The 15,949-nt window shown below is 34.3% G+C and overlaps 1 protein-coding gene across 1 annotated transcript in view; it reads left to right on the top strand.

Annotated features, from left to right (window-relative positions):
* Window positions 1-15,949, top strand: part of sfl (N-deacetylase and N-sulfotransferase sfl) — a 118,835-nt gene that overhangs the window by 51,034 nt on the left and 51,852 nt on the right. The window contains exons 8-9 of the mRNA XM_090403904.1: window positions 8,110-8,295; window positions 14,703-14,831. Of these exons, the coding sequence (XP_090260030.1) occupies window positions 8,110-8,295; window positions 14,703-14,831 (315 nt within the window). The remainder of the gene's footprint in view (window positions 1-8,109; window positions 8,296-14,702; window positions 14,832-15,949) is intronic.

The following is a 15,949-nucleotide window of genomic DNA, read 5'->3' as shown; positions in this document are numbered from 1 at the left end:
TCATTTTTCGAAGACTGGTTTAAAACTTGTTTTTGCTTTGAAGTTAAAAGCTATTGTAAAAAGAATGATATTCCTTTCAAAATTTTGCTTTTATTAGACAATGTGCCAGGCCATTAAACGCTATTGACTGACTTAGATGAAAATGTCAAGATTCATTTTTTTTCCCCTCCAAACACAACATCAATTCTGCAGCGGATGGATCAAGGCGTTATCTCCACTTTCAAGGCTTACTATTTAAGATGAACTTTTGCTCAAGCTATTAAAGCTGCAGCAGAAGAAGATTCTTGGACTTTGAGTGAATTTTGGAAGAAATTTAACATAAAAGATGCCATTCAAAATATTTATGAATCTTGGCAAGAGGTGACTCAAGCAACATGAGAGCCGTATGGCATAATATCTTGCCGCATTGTTCAAAGGACTTTGTTGCCTTTGCAACACAGAAAGAGGAAATCTTAACAGAAATTGTGCAAATGGGCAAATATCTTGGTTTTAGAAGTTTAGATTGTAACAATGTGAATGAATGTATTGATTCTCATTCAAATGATCTGCATGATGAAACCCTTTTGCAGTTGGAACAACAACGAGCCTATGAAGAAGATGAAGATGACCCCATGACATCAGGTTGAAGAATTTTCCTTTGCTGACCTTTCAACTTTTCTGAGAAAAATCGACGAAGCTCCGACTTTCTCATAAATGCTTCTTTCCCGAATTTGGAAAGAAGCATCAAAGTGAGACAAAGTCTCAATAATGCCATCAAATGCTCAGAGATCTAGTACTTGAAGAGACAAAGAAGACAAGGATGGTTCAACGAACACTAAAAGACTACTTTAGTAAAAAGTAAATTACTGTATGCTAAAATGGAAGCAATATTTGTTTTGTTTCTACAACTTTTATATCAGTTTAAAAGGATTTTATTTGTTATTTAGTTAATAAAAATAACAATTTTTTTTCATTTTTAAACATTTTTATTATCTTAAATGTTTGTAATAAACAAATTAAATTGAAAACCTTTATAAATAGACCTCGAACAATGCGGTTTTACATAGCGCAGACTTTTCTTAGAACCAATTAACCGTGCTATACAAGGTATTCCTGTATATGGATTATCGGTGATTATCAGTGATTACCTGTATATTCAGTGATTTTTGAAAACCTGTGTTAAATATTTTAGTTCCGTGTTAAGATAATTGCTCAACCAACAGCAATTATCTTAACACGGAACTAAAATATTTAACACAGGTTTTCAAAAATCGCAACTACTCCACACATCTAATAAATTACGCAAACAATATGGCAAAATCCTGTCTCAACAATAATACAACCAAAACAGACTTCCCGACATGTATGGTCATCAAATTGTCATACATCCGAAACACATAAAAAGCCTACAAATACATTTTCAAAAACACGAACTATAAGCTACTATTTGCCACGAACCAAAAATTAGCAACTCTCCTAAAACCTACTAAATCGCTCACTCACAAAGAGATATTCGAACACCACAACGTAGTCTGCAAATTTCCTTGTCAAAAAGACTGTGACGTCACCTACACTGACTCAACTATTAGGTCCTTATGGACTAGCCTACAAGAGCACTTCAGGGATTGTAATATTCCCATTCCGGAATATATGAACACAAAAAAACACCGCAACATCAAAAAGAAAAACAAAACACAGAGTACAGGGAAGACAGAAATTGCAGCTCATGCCCTTGAACTAAAACATATCCCCCAAATCGACAAGGCCATAATCATAGACAAACAAGACAATGAAACAATGCTTAGAATATCCGAAACTGTTGCCATAAAATGCGATGAAAATTCTATCAACGTCCACCGTCACCTACCTAATTTCCGAATGTTGGACGATCCAGAACTTACAAATGAAGCCACGCCTCTGGCCTTGTAGTGACCACAAATGCCCTAATTTGGCAGATGCAACTTGCAGCCTTGACATAGCCCTACACTCATTCCGACAAGGTTCCGATGACGGTCAGACGACGACTGAAACGGTCCACACCCCGTTAACTCCTATCCCAGTTTCCACATAAGGATACCCTTCCCCTTCTTCCCTCCCCCCACAAAAAATGCTACCCTAAACAAAATAATATATATATATATATATATATATATATATATATATTATTAATAGTAACCTGGGTTTCCAAAGTTATTTCCCGTGTCAAAACACACCCCATGTTCCTTCCCCCCCTTTTCCCCCTTTTATAAACAACCTTCAGCACGATCTTGGAATTGGAAGGCATTATAGAACCAAAAACAATGTATGTACAAAATTTTTCCACCTCTTTTATTCTGCCATAATTGCCTTCTATACTCACCCATAATGCCCTAAAAATATATGTATATACCCCTTTTTGAGTAATGTTAGCCAATGTATTAAAATAAGGGACACTCCTAAACAGGCTATAGTAGCCATAATTATATTAATAGTGTTTAAGAGGAGTAACATGGGAATTTTCCCAGAAACTATACTAATAACACATTTCCTTCATTTCCTTTCCTTTTTATAAAAGGTATGTTTCATTATTTTGCTATCACCCTAAATTTACATAACAAAACAAACTGAATTTTGTTAATATATTAATGAAAGTTGCTGTTTAAATTTTTGTATAAAATCATATTTTTCTGATGTATCAACTCTCTTAAGTCCAGAATTTTTTACATAGTTCGGGGAAAAATTACAACCTTCGAAAAAAATTAGTAAAATGATTAATAATAAAAAACTGAAATAAGTCAAGCCATCCTGGTGCTCGCTGATGATCCTACATTATTTTCGCCTTTCTTTATTTCTTTCACTCCCCTGCGCTTTGTAAATTACCTCAAGTAAATCTCTGCACTTAACCTCAAGTGCAGAGATTTTTCCTCCTGGCATGTGTCACAAGATGAGCGGGGAAGTTCCCCTCAAACTATCCATCAATGGTCGTGACTAACCGACTGTTCTCACTAATTATCTTCATTCCCTATAGACTTAATTCTGTTAATTTTTAGATTACGCCCTGTTTTTTGCAATCTCTCTGAGGTCTGAGAAGTTGGGGATTTCGTCATTCATTTTCTCACAGAATCGACTTATTAATTCAGTTCAGTTTATTCTAAATCAGTATAAGAATGCTGTGGGAATTTTCATACAATTGCAGTGGCAGGGATTCTGATTGGTAGTATTCGTGAAATAAGACCTCTGCTTGGTCTTTCTCTTTGCTCCCTTTACTTGTCATCATCTCCACTCTGGCATTCTTTTACTGATTTCAGATTAGTTCGGTGAAGCTTTTTCGTAAGTGACAGTTGAGTCCGATCGCTTATAGTTTTGGTACTTGTGTATCTAACATTCTCACAGCGGCTGAAGAAGTTTGTGGCCAAAATAGCCAGTGTTCTCCATATAGCAGTATTTCTGTAAGTAATACCTGTGTAGGTGTATGTGTGCTTGTGTGAGTATGACAAAATATATACAGAGAGACAGTGTATAGGGGTGCCTAAATTTTCTTTGCCTAGGGGCATCATCCTCTCGGACCAGCCCTGCCTGACATTGCAATTCCATTAAACTGAATCGTCTCTCTGTGGTGGCATTGTCAGCAGGAATTGCAAACATATATTGACGGATTGAAAATACCTGAACCATTTCTCATTTACTGATTGTTCATTTAAATTAGAATTCTGCTGCAAATACTTTAAACTACCATATTGATGCACACATTTTGAATTGTCAATCATTATTTCTCCTTCATTAAGATACTTAATAGTTTTTATAATATCCTCCCAAAGAGGGTTTTTTGAAAGAGACATCCAGTTAAAAACTTTGAATGGCAAAAATTGAACAGTCCACAAATTTCATCATCATCATCATCATAGGCATAGTGAGGCTATGGCCAATGTGGTCCCGGCCATAGGTGCAAAAATTGAGATTTTTAAAGTTTTTTGTTTAGAATGGTGCAATTTTCTTTCTTGGCCATAGGCACCAGTGGTGCAATTTTCTTTCCTGGTGTTATGTATTATTAACTTATAGTTCGTTATATTTATATATATTGTTCTCTAACTTTCTATCTTATATCTTAATATCTTATTTTTTATATCCTTCCCTACCATATATCCTGGGTTGACTTCTAGGGATATTTCCTCTTCAGAAACTGGCAAATTTATATTTTAACTGCACCAGCCGGCTTCCTATAACAAGAATATAATTCAGGCTCAGGAAAATATTCCTAGGTATTAGGCATATACGTTATTCTTATTCACACACGTGTATATAGATCTCGGTTCCTTGCAGTCATGACCTAAGATATAATCTCTATTATGTAATTTTCTAAACTCTTTCCTGCTATTTGGTTCAAATTTTATAAGTGGTAGGTTGACACCTCGAATTCAGGCAAGACTCAGGTTCAAATAACAAAACATGTTTATTAATACTAAAAGACAGGTACATTAAATCTTGTATCAAGTTATCAAAACTTCTGAATTTTTAGCTAAGTTAATGGCTTATGCTCATCTATACAAACTGTTTGATACTAATCTGACTTTCTCACCTAAACTGACATGCAAAATCATGTAATACAATGGATAATTTAAACAATGCTACACTCAAGTCAAGTTCCTTCATTCACATTTACTTTAAATAGATATTTCTCAAATCATTTCTCTCTTAGTTAAGTTTACTCAATTAACAAAGGATTTTTACTATTTCAGTCATATACACGTTAGAGATTTATGATATACAATTCTTTGTCTAATAGAATTGGCTGTATTAATTACTTTATCCTCTCAAAGTTCTCTAAATGTCCTCAGTCTTGCTTTATCAAGACACAAATTCTATCTTCAAACAATCTCAAGATATAAAACAAAAGAATCTTTACTTTACCAAGTCCCTCCAAAGGTCTATTAGCTGCCACATGTTGCTCGGGTCATCCTTCGTCTTGTGACTGAGTTGTTCCGTTCTCTGCTACCGGACACAAATCAAGAAATGGCTGTTGCTACGAGCTTTCTCTGCTCTCTCTAGTGGGTCGTTCAGCGTTTGGCACCATTCTGCACAAGCTGTTGATTCTCGTACGGATCTCCGCGGAATACCTCTCAGCTCAGGTCATGAATACGGCCGGCTGTCATCAACATAACACCCTCGGCTTGTCCTATCTCCGATCACTCGTTGAGAGTCCTCAATCTCCAAAATCCCCGAAGAAAACAGGAAAAAAGCCTAGAGCTTGGCGCATATTGCCTTAAATATATTTTCTCAGTGCCCTCTTTTTCTGTATTGTTTTTCGCACGATCCATAGCTTACAATGCCCTTAGGTTGATCCTCTTGCTTGCTTTCCCTCCTTGCTATTAGGTGTTGTTTTTGAGAAAAAGCACTTACTTCAGCCTTCCCCGAAAGCTACAGCCTTCGGCGTTATGATAGGTACTTGCAGCTTAGACGTGACCTTTGATCCTATTAGTAATTTCTTACCTAGCAACTTAATGATTTTATGATAGATAATATTTGATAAGCCATTATTCCTTTATATGAGATGCTAATCTGACATTATTCTTGATTTTTAGCTTTTCATTTCACAATAAATAAATTCCAATATTTTACACATTCTGATATAAACTTTCACATGCAATAATTTAGGTGTTTCTCATCTTCTTCTGGTAAGCAGGTATTATGCAAATTTCTTTGTTATTTTGTAAAGCTTACATGTTAGATCCTGAATGAATAACTTGTCAATAAGTTCTCCATTTAGTATCTAACACTGGCCATAGGCACCAAAATTCCTCATGACGTTTCTGATCATCATCAAATTCCTGATATGTACCTTCAAGGGATGTACAGGATATGATAGTACTACATGAAAAATTTACATCATTACTAACTTCCTATCTACAATTTTCCTCCAAATCAGTCTGTTACTTGTCAAGACTCCAGCATTATCAGATCTTATATTTCTATCTTCTAAGGCACTTTTTTCTGTATCAATCCACCTATATCTTGGTCTTCTTCTGGGTCTTTTTCCTGCTAACCTGGCAGAGAACTGGATTGTTTTGCTAATCTGAACTCGCCCATTCTGTTTAAGTGACCATACCACCTGAGATTAGCTCTGCTAATGCATTCCTAGATGCTGACAAGGTCAAGTTCTTTCCTAATATCCTCATTTTTAATATGATATTGCCATTGATGCCATCCATTCATGCCCTTAATCTTTCTCAGGACCCTCATATTTGCAGTCTCTAGTCTTTGGTCAAGTGTTTTACTTCTAATCCAGCTTTCAGATCCATAAGTTAAAATTGGTTTGAACAATGTCTTGTATACAGCTAATTTAGTGTTTCTCCACAAATTTAGATAGCCCAATCCAGTTTGGTACACAATCAAAACAATTTCTTTTTAAATTTTGGCATTCTCTCTCTCTCTTTCCAATTCAGCATATTTATTGGGAATATTATTCACTGTCAGTGGGAGAAACTTTGTTTCTGTTTCTGATCTAACTTGTAAAATATCAGAAAGTTATTCCAAAATAGACATTGTTTCTATAATGCAATTGGACTCTTTTTCCATTTTTAAAAAGATTTTGTGAAAACTATAAAGTATGCTTAATTTAATGGATTTTCAAAGAATGATTTAAGCATGACCATAGGTTTCTCAATACTTAAGAAATAGCATTTTAATGGTGCATACATTTATAATACTGTTGAGATTATTTGATATAAGAATAGCCAACAGGTCTTGGAGTGACTAAGAATTTGTTTATAATCGACTTCGACAAAAGTGACTATAAATCTTTACAAGAATGCTCTCTATGTCAATTGACAAAGAGCCCACAGCTTGTTGGATACAGTTATTTACAATATGCACTGTACAGCTGCTACCTTCTAAATGTTTAATATTTTCTTGTAATGCAAATACATTATTTTTCTTGTGTTCACATGATCCAAAATTTGTGTTACAGTTATCTCTACTGAAAGCAACATATTTTCGTGCAATTAATTTTCTGTATTTGTTTATAATTCTTTAATGATAGCTGCCTTTTTTTTCGACGCTGATGTCATCTCAACAAATTTATGTTCAATCCCAAATGTTTTGTGATTAAAATAATGAATTCTAACTAGAAATAGTTTCAGATCTAATGAATTCTAACTAGAAATAGTTTCACATCTTTATAGTTGCTACCATCTGTTGCAATTTCTATGAATAGAATGTTTTCTAAGTCTTTTCTAATGAATAGTGTTCCAAAACTCCTTTAATTAAAGCTTCTGACTTTGTCTTTGCTATGGAAATTCGCATTGCTTGTGATTCATTGAAGATTTTTGAGTTCAGTATATTTGTACAATTTACATATTTAAAGCTCAAATGATCCATGGCTGTGTGGGAAGCTAATGTTAATTCAGCATTAGAAGATCACATGCAATTAACACGTTTGTTAATTATATGTTCTTCTAGTCAGTTTTTCTGTCCCCCCCCTCCCCTCTCAATTTTTTGGGAGAAAAATCCTATTTCTGTATGAAATGGTGTTAGAGAGGCTAAGCAGCAGGATTTTTCTCCCAGAAATTTGGGTTACATAATAATACTAATAAACAGATAAACTGGTCAGAACACTTGCACTTAATAGACATAATAAGCTGGCCTTAGCTGTTTCAACCATAATTCCAAAGAAATACAGTCTCCAATACTTATTGACCAGTATAGAGATCCTGACCTTGTCTATTATTGGTGGTTGCCTCTGTCTCAGTTCTAACTTGGTATAATTGAATTATATTGTCTTCCTTCCACTCATTAGGAATTGTGCTCATGTTGAGACAAGTTGAATAATCAACTCAAGGGCACAGCTAATTCCTATACATATTCTTTGGCAATCTTCCTGATATCCCATCCAATCTCATATCTGTATTGGAGTGGAATATTGGCAAGATAGTCGAAGGAATGTGCATGAGAATTAGTGATGTAACTTTGAATAGTTCATTGTTGTTCTTTTGCAGGTAAAGCAGTACTTGGTGCACAAATAGTGTATTGCTTATATGTTTTCTCTTTCTCTCTTTTTTTTTTTTTTTTGAATACTAACATAAATTCTCATTTGTTTCTTCAAATATAATTGTGTTTTATTACAGGAAACTTTATTTTTTTTTTTTGCTTTTTTAGAAGCACAATATACCAACTGACTCAGGTTATTCTGTTGCTCCACATCATTCTGGTGTATATCCAGTCCATGAACCGCTGTATGAAGCCTGGAAGAGAGTTTGGAATGTGAGGGTTACAAGTACAGAAGAATATCCTCATCTCAGACCAGCCCGTCTTAGGAGAGGCTTTATTCATAGGAATATAATGGTAAGATTAGAGAGTAGAATACATTCATGAAATTCTGACATACAACTATCTGAATGTTGAATATCAAATTAGTTCTTTCAAGATGAATTTAAATGCATGAATCATTGGGCATTATGTTATACACATTTTCTTGTCATAACAATTTAATATGTTACATAGCTTCAGTGGTCTTTTTTTATATAATTTTTTTTTTTTTTTAATCATGGATCACTTTGGGGTAATTCTCCTATGTTACAGCAAAAAGTAATCAATTATTTCTTACAGTTTTTATTACTGTGTATGTGCTGCAGGAGGTATTTGATGATTATCTCTCAGATATGGCACATGTTTTAATACTTGATTATTGTTAGACTTTGACTCTGGGAGTCAAAGATTCACTGAGAGAGGCCATGCATCACCCACACCAGCTGTCATACCTTCTATTAAACTCATTCACATTAGATGCACTCACTACTTCAATGGGCAAACTGTTCCACTCACTTATGGTTCTGTGAGAGAAAAATCTAACTCTTACCCCTTTCTTAACTGCACATACACGTAACTTCCATGGATTACCCCCCCCCCACACACACACACTTGTTCTCTCGCCACCTTCCATATAATGAAAAATGTTATCAATTGATATTCTATAATTCCCTCTCAGAAGTTTTATAGGTCTCTATCATATCATATCTCTTTCTTCTGTCTACTGGTATCTGCATTCCACACACACTCTTAACCTGTCCTTGTAATCTACATTTTAATCCCAATATCATGGTTGTAAACTATTCTTTGCAGCCTTTCCACAGTTTCTTTGAACCCCAGGAAAGCAAATCCACACTCAGTATTCCAGGTGCAGTCATATCAAGGCCTTGTAAAGAGGCAAAATGACTTCCATATCCTTACACTTCAATGTTTATTTCAACATCACAATTATCCTCTGAGTTGTATTTGCAATTTTTGTTATGTGACCTTTGAACTTCAACTTTCTATCCACCATAACTCCAAGATCTCTAAACTCATCAGTTACTCCAAGCATAAATCCCACCAAACTTAATTTCAAAAATTAAATTATTTAAGATATAATTAAATATATTATTTTCCTCTTTCTCCCATTTCCAGTATTTCTGTCTAGTACAATACTTGGTAGTGAATTTTGAATTTGTTGGAATAATTAAATTTGCTTGCTTTTGTTTCACTTGCTTTTGTACATACAGAGAATTTGAAATTGCAAGTAATCACCACTTTATTATTATTATTATTTTTTGACGTCTCCAGGGAGTCCAAGGACTCATCGAGGGAAGGCACCTGCTCTACAGCTCCGTTTCCACTATTCAATCACCAACTGACCGCAACTACACCAATGCCTTTCTACCACCGACCACCACCACTGGTATTTCTACAGACATCACAAACATCCGTGCCCAAGGGGGGATTCAAACTTGCAACCTTTTGGCTGGAGAGCAGATATGCTAACCACTTGGCCAACCAGGCCGGAAAATCATTTGCTTTTAAGTAGGATAAAAAATAATATCATATTGAAAATAACAGTATGTCAGGAATGCTTTAAAAAAAATTAAAGTTGAGCAGCTTTTACAGGTAAACTGTACAAATATTATTGAAGAGAAACAAAACAGTTCAAAAACAAGAACCAAACCTTGGATTCTTCATGGCAAACTCTAAAGAAAACATCGATTGATTCAGCTAGGGAGGCATGTGGTAAAGTTGTCTGCAAGGATAGAAAAATAAGAACAACAAGATGGCTACAAGAAGTTAAAGAAGCAGTCCTGGAAAACAAAAGAGAAGAAAGCATACCAAAAGTTCTTAGTAAATAATTCAGCAGATGTCCTAAAAGAATAAAGAGAAACATGTAAAAGAGCTAAACTATGTTTAAAAAGAAGCTAAACCAAAGTCACAGGAATATTTAGTAATAATATAGGAAACTAAATATCAGGACTGTGGCAAAATGTTCTGACTATTGAAAAATCTTAGAAATGGAGGAAGGAGTACAAGTAACCCTCATATAACACGGATGTTAGGTGCTGTATAAATCGTGTTATGTGAGACTCAGATCACGTACAAAAAGTAGGGTTATGTTCCGAAATCGTTTTTTTTTTTTTAATTATATAAACAACATTGACATATCCAACAAAAAAAATATTTTTATTTCATTTAGGTAATTCATGTAAGTTATGAAAACATATAAACTATGAAACAAGTCTTGTCATATGCATTTTCCAAATCTACAAAAATTAAATACACATCCTGACAATGTCTGTTTGGTCTGAACCCCAGTGTGTTCGTTCTCCTTCAAACTACCCCTCCACAATTTGTCTTAGTTATTTCTCAAGGGAAATTCCTCTGTAATTCTTGCTTTCAGTTTTACTTCCCGTTTTATAGATGGGTACTATAAGTGCTTTACTCCAATCATCTGAATTCAACCCTCTGACCAAGCATTTTGAATTATGCAGCATAGCCACTGTAAAACTTTTATACCTCCATATTTGAGCATTTCTGATCATATATCATCTAATCTAGCTGCCTTTCCACATATCCATATGGATGTGTATTCCTGATATTATTCCTGCTGATTATTTTATATCTCCATGCTGACACTGCTTGTTTCATTTAGCAATCTTTCAAAGTAATTACTCCAGACATCTAGAATATCTTTATCTTCAGTTTTCTTGTCACCTTTATCATCTTGGATTCCTTTTACAGTACTCTTTCCCCCATTTCTAAGCTTTTTCAATAGCCTCTAGAATATTTAGCCACTTTCTCGATATTTATTTTCTATGTTGTTTCTACAGTCTTCTCATGAATTTTTTTTAGCTAGTTTTATGTACTGCTGCATTTCTCTCTGTATTCTCTAAGAGCACAACTTGACTTTACTTCTTTCAGTATGTTTTCTTCTTTTCTTTAACTGTTTCCTTGTTTCCTTCTTTTCTTTAACTGTTTCCTGAGTCCACCATGGAGTTCTGATTTTTATATCCCTGCTGATTACCTCACCACATGCCTGTCTGTCTGAATCAGTCAATGTTTTCTTTACTATTTCTCAGTGGATCTCCAAGGTTTTGGTACTTGTTTTCAAACCCTTTCAATTTTTCTTGAATAATGTTTATGCATTTGAGCCTACAGTTTATCTTTGATAGCAGTTCAACTTTGATGTCTTGAACCAGTGGGAAAATACCACTGTCAACAATAACATAAACAATGAGAATCTTCTCTCTATGTGAATTTGTACACATTTTTGTGTTGGAATATGGTGTTAATAATAACTGGTCCTTTTATTATATCTAGCAGGTATTTACTGTTATTATTGACTTTATTCTTTTCTACAAATTTTCCCAAAACATTTCTATATCTGGTAATCAATCAGATCTCCAACAAGGACCAACTTTTCCTTTGTCATTGGGTTCAACTGCCTTCTCTAATACTTCAAACTTAATAGAATCTTCTGTGGGATCATAGCACAAATTAGTCTCATTGTCCAGGTCTCCATTTTGATATTAGCCCACATCACTCTACTTGATATTGCCTGCCATTCAAGGTTTTTTATACAATGAAACCTGTGGTGAATTCATCACTAAAAAACACACGTACTAACCACAGTGATAAGTTTTAATACGTAAACATTTCATCCCAAGTATCTTGGGACATCCACAGTACAGTAATTCAAACAATACTAGGAATAACATACAGTTAGGGCGCATGATTACAATGGAATCCCAATATGCATGCAATAGTGTGTTATAGAATTAAATTAAAATATAACTGGAAAAAAAAAGGTAACATATATAAAGAGATTATTTTATACAATTTTGTATGACAATTTCCCATACTTTAGGAATAGCAAGAATGTTATTATGGTTTAAATTTGGTCTGTGTAGTAGGGCTTCAGCACTTTCTTTATATAAACATGAATGTTTATATAAAGAAAACATAAAACAAGGTCCCATACATGCCAGGTAACATCAGAGGTGAGAGTTTGTCTTTAGGAGAAGGTAATAAGTTATAGATCTGGTTGATGGGTTTGTAGGTAGTGGCATCTTTTGTATGGTAGTGATAAGATTGTATTTCTTCATAATTTTTGAAAGACATTTGGAGATGCCTTTGACATAAGGTATGGGAATCCTATGGGCTTCTTCTTGTCTAGGTTGATGTGTGGGGAAGTGACTGATGCTTTTTTGAGTTGTTTTAAGATTGTATCCATTTAGTATGGCTGTATTTTTGATTATTTCTAATTCTTGGTTTAGAGATTCTTCAGGGGAGTAGAATCTGTGTGCTCTGGTAACTAATGATTTAATGATGCCAAATTTTTGAAATGGATGATGAGCGGAAGAATTGTGAATGTAGTGACCTGAAAATGTACGCTTGCGATAGATAGACGTGGTGATGGTCTATCATGGTTCCACGGTGATGGAAAATTTATACATTCTTTGAATGTATAAATCCAGAAAGGAGATACCCTGTGGAGATTCTTTTTCTAGCATAAAGTTGATGTGAGGGTGAAGAAGGTTTATTTTATCTAGAAACAGGTGTAATTCTTGTTCGGAATGATCCCAGACTGTATTGGGATTCCACTGTAATCATGCGCCCTAACTCTATGTTATTCCTAGTATTGTTTGAATTACTGTACTGAGGATGTTCCAAGATATTTGGGATGAAATATTTACGTATTAAAACTTATCACTGTGGTTAGTACGTGTGTTTTTTAGTGATTCAAGAAGCTTAACATCCTATTTAGTGTTGAATACTATAGCTACTAGATAATTAATGGGATAGAATGTGAAGGGTATAGTGTGTTCAGGCAGGATAGAGAGAAAAAAAAAAAAAATAGGGGGAATAGTGTTATTGGTGATAGTCAATGAACTGCAACCAGAGTAGAAGTTCAAATGTAGGCCAGTATAAATAGCACATTTGAGGCTATCTGGTGTGAGATAGAGACTAGCAGAACAAAATATGCAGTTGAATGCTTCTATAGACCAGGGGATGGAAAAGAAGATGGGGATAGTATGCATCGGCAAATAAGCTCAATGAGTGGAGGGCAGGGAATTATTATGGAGGATTTCAACTATGAGAACATAGATTGGAAAGAGGAGAGGACACATGGAAGGAAGGAAATGGAATATATGTAGTTACTAAGGAATAATTATCTGAGACAGCATGTGATGGAATATACTAGGGGTTTAAGAGTACTAGACCTAGTAACTGCATGTGAGAATTTGTCTATAACCAATATGACCATATTGCCGACAGTTGGTGAAAGTGATCATATGATCTTGACATGGGAGGTGACTAAATGTGTGGAATTTTCAGTTTAGAGGGGTATATGTGGAATTACAGGCTGGTGAGTATAGCAAGCTTAGGAGATTGTTTGGATCAGTGCCATGGGATGTGAGACTGCAAAGGCTGGATGTCGATAATGCATGGGAAGTTTTATGAGAAGTGGTAAAGGAATGTTTGAGGGAAGTAATGGCAGACTGCATACCTAGAGTAAATCAAGTGGGAGATAAAGGGATGAATATCATCATTATGCTGGAGCTACAAAAAAAAAACAACAACAACAAATAAAAAAATTGTGGAGGGAATTCAAGGAGAAAGGTGACCATTAAGCACAGGCCAGAAGAGTAACCAGTGTGGTAAGAAAGGCAAAAGCAGAGTATGTAAGGAAATTAGCAATGGAGGCCAAAGGTAATCCCAAACAGTTCTTTTGATATGCTGTAAGTAAAAGGAAGAATGTTTATGACAGGATGATTTTACTGAATGTTGATGATAGGGAGGTAACTAAATCAGTCGATATAGTAGGATTACTAAGTGATGAACACTTTGCAAGAGTATATCATCCAGGTGGAGATATTGCAGTAACAAGAGATGCAAAGACATATGGAAACTGGGGGAAATGAAATGGAGGTTCATTGCATATTATAGAATCTTGATGTGACTGTAGCTATGGAATTAGATGGTATACCAGCTCGAGTTTTATGTGAAGGTGCTAGGGAATTGTCAGTGCTTTTGACCACATTGTTTAATCTAAGTCTCAGCTCTGGGTTAGTCCCAAGGGGGTGGAAAGAGGGAAAATTAGTTCCATTACAGTGCCACTACTTTACTTGAGAGAAACATCTACTTTACTTGAGAGAAACATCTACTTTACTTGAGAGAAACATATATCTTATTCTAACTGAAACACATATTCTCAAATGTATTTTATTGGACTCAGATAAGGTATGAAGTTTTTTTACTTTTTTACAGGGAATTAATTTGTATACTCATATCTTAATAATATATGCTTTATATCTATATAGTGTTCACCTTTTATTCCCCTTGGCTTGCTTGTACATGACATTTTATTTGTTTAACTATTTATATTTTAAGAATTATTACTAAGCTGTTTTACTTACCTTTATTTATTATTATTGTTTTTTTAGGTATTACCCAGACAGACTTGTGGATTATATACCCACACCATTTTTCTGGATAAATACCCTGGTGGAACAGAAAAATTAGAGAACAGTATTCGTGGCGGGGAACTTTTCCATCTCTTTGTCTATAATCCTGTAAGAAATATTTCAGTCATGTGTGCACATATGTTGTGTGTGTGTGTGTGTGTGGTGGGGGCGGTACATTATATTCTTACTTTGTTGTTATGCTGACTGCAAAAATACCAATAAAATTTGCTATGTTGAGAGCATCTTCTTTAAATGAAGTTTGCTAAATTTAGTTGGTGCCTTAAAGTAATAGCAATTTCTATCTCATAAGGTTTGTTTTCAATAATGAGGAGAAATATGTAAAAATATCAGTAAAATAGGCTTAACATTTTTTAGTTTTCTGTTATAGAACAATCAATTTTACCACATTAAAGTAACTTTATTACTCTTTAATTATTGCAAAAGGAATCATATTTATATGATTAATAAACAGTAATAAAATTACTTTTCACTGCTCAGTATTATAACATACTCTGAATAATAAAAGTAATAATTTAATATCCCACAACTTCAGATTGCTGCTTTAGCTTTAGAAACATCAGTGGAAGCCATTGTTTTGATTACAGTAAACTCCAGATTTATTAAAAAAAAAAAAAAAACAGCAGATATAAAATTAAACAAAAACATTCTGTTGCATATATATATAAAGGAAACTATGTAAAGAAGAGAAGGTAATTCTCTTCCTGCAATAGTTTTAAAACAGAATTTTAGGTATTTTTCAGGTGTTTTCATGTTTTTTAAGGAAAGGTGGACATGAATTAACACCAGATCAATGCAACTAAATGTAAGGTTTTGAAAATTGAGATCCACCTTTCATACTCTGTTGTTCCCTAACAAAGTATGAAATGTGGATCCCAATTTCATTGTATATTTCATAATAGAGTATGAAATGGAGTATAACTGTATGATTTGAAGAAGTAGTAGTAGTACAACTAAACTACTTTCCCAAATTCCCTCAGAAACATCTGTCATATGCTTTCCATTGATTCCTTATCCTTGCCACTGGTTTTGGTTTAGCAAAATTCTTCTTCTTGTATTTTGTTCAAGTCATTTTCTCTATGTAATTTTAGGATGGCTCTTTGTTCTTTTTTAGAGGCTTTCATTGAGGCCACTATATTTGAAGTATATCTCCATATAGACAGTTAATGAATGTTTTTAGCCTTTTTTTTTTTTATATATATATTTCC

The sequence above is a fragment of the Typopeltis vanoorti genome, chromosome 14 (genome assembly GCF_054136105.1).
Source record: "Typopeltis vanoorti isolate ZY-2024b chromosome 14, IOZ_Tvanoo_1.0, whole genome shotgun sequence".
Classification (NCBI taxonomy): Eukaryota; Metazoa; Arthropoda; class Arachnida; order Uropygi; family Thelyphonidae; genus Typopeltis; species Typopeltis vanoorti.
Note: the sequence above shows the minus strand (reverse complement) of the source record. Positions and strands in the feature narration are given on the sequence as shown.